Here is a 7,520-nt window from a genome sequence, read left to right on the forward strand (position 1 = left end):
CGCGCTTCCGGCGCGTGAAGCGGAAGCGGCGGCCAGAGAATGAGAGCGGCGGCAGCGACGCGGTGGCGGGCCGTGGGGTCGCGGCCCGGCTAGGCCGCCGCGGCGATGTCGGGCTACGCGCGCCGCCCGGGTGTGCCCCCGCTGTCCCGGGCCCGGAGTCTCGTCGTTCCCGACGGTGAGGGGCCGCCGCGGCCGCGGGGGGACGGGGCGGGGGCCGGGCCGGCCCGCGGTGAAGCCGCTCTCCTTGTCGCTTTCAGCTGCTGCGTTCTATGAGCGCCGGTCTTGTCTCCCCCAGCTAGACTGTGAGCGCCCCCATGGCGGGGACCTGCACCCGCACTTCTTCGGCATTCGGCCGACATTTATGTGCTATGTCCCCAGCCCGGTGCTGGCTTCCGTGGGAGACACAGGTGAGAGTCGGGGCGCCAGCAGGGAGCCCAGAGCGCGCACTGAGTGCCGCCGGGGAGTGCGCCCGCCGAGCTTACAGTCTGGTTTCGGGGAGCACCCGCCCCCAGCCTGACAGCCCCAGTGCAGGAAGGTCAGTGTGCAGTGGAGCAGGGAGATCACCCGACTTTCCCGGTGGGGGCGAGGACTGGGGCTCTTCCTTCAGTTGGGGAGTTGGAAGCGAGCTGGAGCACTTTCTCCTTGTGGTGGCTAGATCTAGTTCATCTTCATTCCATCCAGACAGTTGTGGTGCAGATGGTTATGTCAGGGTCCCAGTACTTTAGGGGCATCACAAGACAGGAGCTGCACCCAACCCAGATGGGCACCGGAATTCATAGGGAGTGCCTTCACAGTCCCAGGCTGCCAGACTGTATGGGAGCCAAGTCACCTGCCTGGGCCAGAGCCCTGGCGCCTTGTCCCCTGAGTTCATTTGTTAGTGAGAACCACTGTTGATAGACTCCAGGCCCTTCCCTCCCCAAGCACATAAAGCTTCCTATAATCATGGTAGAGTGACAATGTCTTTTTGCAGATTTTGGCTATGGAAAAGGGAAATGTACTAAGCAAGGCCCAGCAGGAGCTCACGAGACCCATTTTGGAGGTAGAGTAGCTCAGTGATCCTTTCTTTTTCTTTCCGTCCACCACATAGTGCTAGGCACATTTCTGGCCACGCGTGGTCAATATGACAGGATATAAGGGGTGTACCTGGAGCCCAAAAGAGCAGGTGGGGGTAGGATGCCATCTTGACCCTAGAGAAAGAGAGAGGGTGTGAGGGCAGGGAAACCTAAGACAGGATGTCAGGAAGATGGGGCAGTCCCACCCAAGAAGCACGAAGAGGCAGCAGGGCAGGGATTATAGGAACCCTATATATGAGATTGGCACCTGGAAGAGGTTCAGTTAACAGTGGGTTAGGTGTGGGATAGTGGGGGACAGTGGGTACAGAGGTTGGAGGAAGGATTGAGGCAGAGCAGTTACCAAGTCTTGTAGCATATGAGCTTTGAAGCCCCACACCAGTGTCTGGTTGTGGAGTAGAGGCAGCCTGGCCCATCATAAAGATGCCCTGGGTGTAGCTCATTGACAGCACTTGCCTAGCATGTGTGAAACTCTGGGTTCAATCCCCAGTACCACCGGAAAAAAAGAAAAAAAAAAGAGATTCCCAAGGGGTTCCTGTGGGACTCCAGGAATGAGAAATGGAAAGAATTGAGATCTGTTTATTGATCCCTTTTCTGGCAGTTCTTGTTTACTGGTATCATCTGAGTCACAGGGTACAGAGGATGGCATTCTTGAGATGATGTGGTCATGCTTGGAAGAGAGGACTTGGAGGGTTCCCCTGTAACAGTCTCCCTGATGTCCATTCTTTCAGATGACAAACTGGAAGATCTTGAAGAGGCAAATCCATTCTCCTTTAAAGAGTTTCTGAAAACCAAGAACCTTGGTCTGACGAAAGATGACACGACCAATAGCAGAATTTATCCAAAGGTAAGTCTGGGGAGTTGCCCTGATCACTTCAGAGGACGTCTCTCTATGTTGTGGTGCTTTGGACGAGACATGTGAGTATGTGGGGCAAAGTAAAGCTGCTGCTGCTGCTGCTGCTGAGGAGGGGGCATCGTGGGTTTCATCAGCTGTTTGGCCCCTTTGGCAACAGATGGGCCTTTCTTGTCATGTTCCAGGCTGAGCATAGAGAAAGAAAGGTGAGCAGTGGCTTCCAGGTCTCAGTGTTTGCCTCCACTGTTTTTAGGAAGCCTCAAGGCACTCCTTGGGACTGGACCACAGCTCTCCCACCCCCCAGACTGTGGGGTATGGCCTGGAATATCAGCAGCCATTTTTTGAAGACCCCACAGGGGCTGGCGACATCGTGGATGAGGAGGAGGAAGATGAAGACAGTGGGTGGAATGGGACCTATTTACCATCTGCTGTGGAAAAGACTCACTCCTCCAGGGCCACGGCCAGCACATCACCCTGTGGCACATACCTTTCCTTTTTTTCCACCCCATCGGAGCTGGCGGGGCCCGAGTCTCTGCCCCACTGGACACTGAGTGACACAGATTCATGCATCTCTCTGGCATCTCCAGCAGGGAGTCCTAGTGCAGAGTTTACAATTCACGGGGAGTCTCTGGGAGACAGACACCTGCGGACACTGCAGATAAGTTATGAAGCAGTAAGTGAGGGGCTGGCACACAAGCACAGTGTAAGGGTCTGAGCAGTGTTCTCCTGGAGGAGGACTGGGGCCCTTCTGCTTCTGGGTGGCCTGGCTCTGCCTTCAGGGACAAGACAGTTGGTCGTGTGACAGCCTGCTATAGAACTCCCCTGATGAGAGCCCTCCTCAAATGTGCTGCTGGTTACTAAGAGGTGTTGTGATGACTTAAGTGGTGTGGCCCATCTAGGAACAGACTGGAATGAAGGGCAGCTGGAATCCTTAGCTCAGGGACATCTTGCTGAGTGCTCTTAGTGAAGGGATTTTTAAAAATCATGATCACCTAAAGACATTAAAAGCTGGGGTAGAACTGGAGTCTGTGACAATAGGTCATCTATGTGAGCCTGCTGCAGAATGATTCCAGTTCCCTGGGGCGGTTCTATTTATCAAGAAATTCCAGGGCTGAGGGTGTGGCTCAGCATCTGGTATGGGCAGGGCCCTCGATTTGATCCCAGTATTATTTAAAAAAAAAAAAAAATTCTTCCAGAGCCCATTGCAGAAGCACATGCCCCTTTTGAGTGAGACACACTTAAGTTTCTAATAAGGATTTTCTTTTTCTACAGCTGAAAGATGAAAATTCTAAGCTAAGAAGAAAGCTGAATGAGGTTCAGAGCTTCTCTGAAACTCAAACAGAAATGTATGTAAGCTTTTAGTTAGGAGTCAACTTAAACATCTACCACGAAGGAAAATCACCATTTCTAAGTGATAATGAAATGCCCAGAGTTGAACTGTGTCTGGGTTTTATTGTAAAACTTTAACATCAAGCACATTTCTTGTACTCTGTGAAAGCTTTGTCAGGGTGAGACCCAAACCAGCCCAGCTTCTCGCTGGATGGGCAGAGCTTGGAGCAGCTCCCCAAACCTGTGCAGATGCACTAGGTCACTGCTGCCTCACCTCTGTCTGAGGACATGTTCTAAACACAAGCTCCAAGTGGCTTTTATCCAGCTAATCACATTAAAGTGCTTTTCAAAGTGTTCTCAAAAGTGACCACATGAACTTAACAGCTCGGTTTTTTCCTCTGACAAGGGTAAGGACGCTTGAGCGGAAGCTAGAAGCAAAGATGATCAAGGAGGAGAGTGACTACCATGACCTGGAGTCAGTGGTCCAGCAGGTGGAGCAGAACCTGGAGCTGATGACGGTGCGGAAGGCTTCTGCCTGTGGGATGGGAGGAAGCTCCAGAGAAGGCCCAGCTGGACCTGAGGTCAGGCAGATGCCCTCACAGTATTGAGTGTGCATCTCTCACTCAGGTGGACCAGTGTCCCTTGGCATTGTGCCATGCTCTACTGGGGAGCAGAAGCAGAGCACAGGTTTTATGGGGCCGGCCTCCACTGTCACTGGAGGCAGAAGGGCCAGGAAGGGTGACAGCAGCTCCCTCCTCCCTTTGTCAGACAAGTTTCTTGGGCTGACTATGTTATCAGTGATGCTTTTTGTGTTTATTTTTTGGGCAACAGAAACGGGCTGTAAAGGCAGAAAATCACGTCATAAAGCTGAAACAGGAAATAAACTTGCTCCAGGTAATTAAGGAAAAGATCTTAAGTGTTTTCCCCTTTCATTCATGGAGTCACATGTGAGTGTGAGAAAGATATTGCAGGGCATGGTGGCAAATGCCTGTAGTCCCAGCTACTTTGGACCCTGAGGCAGGAGGATCACAAGTTCAAGTCCAGCCTCATCAACTTGGCAAGTTTAAAGTTTAAAATTTTTTAAAAGAGGCTGGGGTGGTAGAGCGCTTGCCTAGCACATGTGAGGCACTGGGTTCGATCCTTTGCACCACATAAAAGATAAATAAATAAAACAAAGTTTAAAAAAAAAATTTTTTTTAAGGGCTGGGCAGGTGACCCAGTGGTGGAGCATTTGCCTAACACGTGCAAGGTCCCTAATTCTATCCCTGGTACTGAAAAAAGTATGGGAGACCCTTTTCTGGGTTCACCCTATTCCCCCCAGCAGGCAATCTCAAAATCGGGTGGCACAGGCTTTCCACTAGGGCCTCAAATAAATGGAGGGCATGCTCCTCCTGGTCCCATTTTTCATGTTTTTAATAATTTGGCATCTAGGGTGGGGCGTGTACCTGTAAGAAGTCCCCATTTCTTAGGGCTAGATACTGAGTATATCCTGTAGTTAAGGGAGAAATGTTGGGGTTTGTCTCCCTTAGGAAATACCCTCAGCAAGGCAAAGCACCTGTTGGAATGAGTGGGCCAGGGCCCACGGATAAGTCCACACCTCTCCACCAAGGGTGACGTGTGTTTTCTGTTGGGCTGCCTTTAAGTAGTCTCCACTCAGCCATGAAAGTCCTTAGCAGACTTCCACCCTTTTTTCCCAGGCACAGGTCTCCAACTTCAAGCGCGAGAATGAAGCCCTGAGGTCAGGCCAGGGTGCCAGCCTGACGGTGGTAAAGCAAAATACTGACGTGGCCTTACAGAATCTCCGTGTTGTCATGAACAGTGCACATGCCTCCATAAAGTAAGTGCTGTGGGCTGGAGGCCCTGAAACCAGTAAGGGGTGAGACTAGAATGGTCACTACCTGTTTGGGTAATGGCCCAGGCTCTTGGTCTGGGGCTGGACCAAGTTACTCCAGGGAGGGAGGTGTGTTAGGGGGACCCATTAAATCTCCAGGTCATCATATGGGTGGCTGAGCAGTCTTTTTAACCTGCTTTGGAGAAGCAGTCTCCACTTGGAAGGCACAAACATTGTCATGCAGACCCAAGTCCAGCTCCTTAATACTGAGGTTATGGATAAAGGATATAATAGATTTCCTCTTATTATAAAAACTGAATATAGCCAGGCGCAGTGGTGTACACCTGTAATCCCAGCAGCTTGGGAGGCGGAGGCAGGAGGATCGTGAGTTCAAAGCCAGCCTCAGCAGAAGCCGGGTGCTAAGCAACTCAGTAAGACCCTATCTCTAAAATACAAAATAGGGGTGAGATGTGGCACAGTGGTCAAGTGCCCCCCAAGTTCAATCCCTGGTACCAAAAAGAGAGGAAAAAAAATGCATTTGCAGGATTTGCAGAGGCACTAAATTGTTCTTGGTGCAGCAACCCTGCTGGGCAATGTCAGTTGCTGTCATTACTAATAATGATCACAGATGCTCCTTGGCTTACTACGGAACCACATCTCCGTAATCCCACCATTTTGTACATTGACAGTATTGTACATTGAAAATGCATTTAATACCCTTAATCTACCATACACCAGAGCTTAGCAGCATAGCAGTGTGAAGTCCTGGGTAACTCCTAGGATTGTGTGTGCCTGATGCCTGCTGTTGCTATCCAGCATCCCAAGGGTAACGTGCCACATGTGGCTGATCTGGGAAAAGATCAAACTCCCAAGTTCAGTGCCTGTGAAATACACATAGCTTCCACACCTTCATAAAGTCAAACTATTATAAGTTGGGAACCAGCTGAACTTGTTTCTCACTGGGCTGATCTCTGCAAGATAGTTGTGGCACCGCACTAGAAGTGCTTACAGGCAATGAAGTCCATTCTCCTTTTGAGCAAAGCATCTCCTCAGTGGATCTGAGGGGGTTTTACTCTGGAACCTCTTTGCTTTAGTTCCACTATTGCTTTTTTGCATGTGTTCAGTTCTGGGGGGTTAACCCAGGAGCACTCTACTACAGCTATACCCCAAGCCCTTTTTTTTGGTACCAGGAATTGAACCCAGAGGTGCCTAACTACTGAGCCACATCCCTAGCCCTTTTTTGAGTCTTGCTAAATTGCCCAGGTTAACCTTGAATTTGTAATCCTGCCTCACCCTCCTGAGTTGCTGGGATTATAGATATGTACTATATGTGTGGCTAATTCATTGCTATTGATCAGTTGTAGTTAACAGTCCCCAATATATTTCCATTTCAGGCAGCTGGTTTCTGGAGCTGAAACATTGAATTTTGTGGCTGAAATCCTTAAATCTATAGACAGAATTTCCGAAATTAAAGATGAGGAGGAGAAGTCTTAAGGACCTCTGGATGCTTCCAGCTCCCAGCTCCGTGTGCCCTGATCAGCAGTGCTTCATCTGAATGTGCAATTGTGCCCCAAACTATGCAGTCTTCACTCAGAATGTTTATCATGAGATACTAATTTCATGACCTAAAACAGTGTTATTGGCCACCTGCAATAAGAGCAGCTCTTGTCCATGAGTTGCTTTTGTGGTTTATGTGCAGTCCTTCTTGGTGAAATTCTGTTTTGTAGATTCAGTAACCTGTTGGAAGAAATTTTTATAAAATCCAGTGAGTTTTTAAATTACTAAATATGAAAACAAAAGTTCTGTAATAAGTGCTCTTCCATTTTCATCCCAGAACATTGATAAGTTCAGTTGATTATCTTGATTACGTAAGTAGAACACTAAGAACCACCCAGGAATGAGCAGCTTGAACAGGGACATGTGCCTTTTTGCTGTCACTCAGCGCCTATCAGCCTTCCTGGGGTGGTTTCTGTGGTCAGTGGCCCAAGTACAGAGACACCACTTGGTGGACGCTGCTATTCCTCCTACAGGGACACAAGGTTGCAGACATTCCACACTGTGAAGGTGTCTAAACTTGGGCTTTGAGCCTTCAGCTTTGAAAAGCTATTTTGGCTGGTGATTCTGATACACATTTCAAGTGTGTTTTTACAGTGAAGCTTAAAGTTCGGTAGTCTAAAGCGTGTGCAGAGCCTCATTGGGTAGGCATGAGGTCTTTGGGCTCCTCATACCTGCTTTACTGTTTGGGAGGGCACAACAGGCACCCTGTGCCTTTTGGGCTGTTTTCCTGGAGATGCTATTTTTTACCTTCCTTTTCCCCTCTTGTTCAAACCTACAGGTTTCCTGTTTAAATAAATTCTGAAGTTCACATACACTGTGTTTTCATTCTGACTTGACCAATTCTTTTTTTTTTTTTTTTAATACCTTCATTTTGTTTGTT

The 7,520-nt window shown here is 49.2% G+C and overlaps 1 protein-coding gene across 6 annotated transcripts; it reads left to right on the forward strand.

The window, feature by feature from the left end:
* The first annotated feature begins 24 nt into the window (after nt 1–24).
* Nucleotides 25–7,450, forward strand: Entr1 (endosome associated trafficking regulator 1). Of its 6 annotated transcripts, none has more exons than XM_046465502.2 (10): nt 26–175; nt 258–407; nt 971–1,039; nt 1,802–1,917; nt 2,177–2,596; nt 3,196–3,269; nt 3,659–3,770; nt 4,084–4,146; nt 4,950–5,089; nt 6,478–7,450. In XM_046465502.2, the coding sequence occupies exons 1-10, from the start codon at nt 106–108 to the stop codon at nt 6,575–6,577; spliced, it is 1,314 nt and encodes a 437-aa protein (XP_046321458.1). In that variant the 5' UTR covers nt 26–105; the 3' UTR covers nt 6,578–7,450. The 6 variants fall into 6 exon arrangements, with proteins under 6 accessions (XP_058441910.1, XP_046321458.1, XP_046321459.1 ...); XM_058585928.1 differs by having other exon boundaries at nt 157–175; nt 296–407; XM_058585927.1 differs by lacking the exon at nt 4,084–4,146 and having other exon boundaries at nt 25–175.
* The last annotated feature ends 70 nt before the right edge of the window (nt 7,451–7,520 follow it).

Source organism: Marmota monax, unplaced genomic scaffold (genome assembly GCF_021218885.2).
Source record: "Marmota monax isolate L192 unplaced genomic scaffold, Marmota_monax_Labrador192_F-V1.1 WCK01_AAM20220418_F8-fsc00167, whole genome shotgun sequence".
In the NCBI taxonomy this organism is placed as follows: domain Eukaryota; kingdom Metazoa; phylum Chordata; class Mammalia; order Rodentia; family Sciuridae; genus Marmota; species Marmota monax.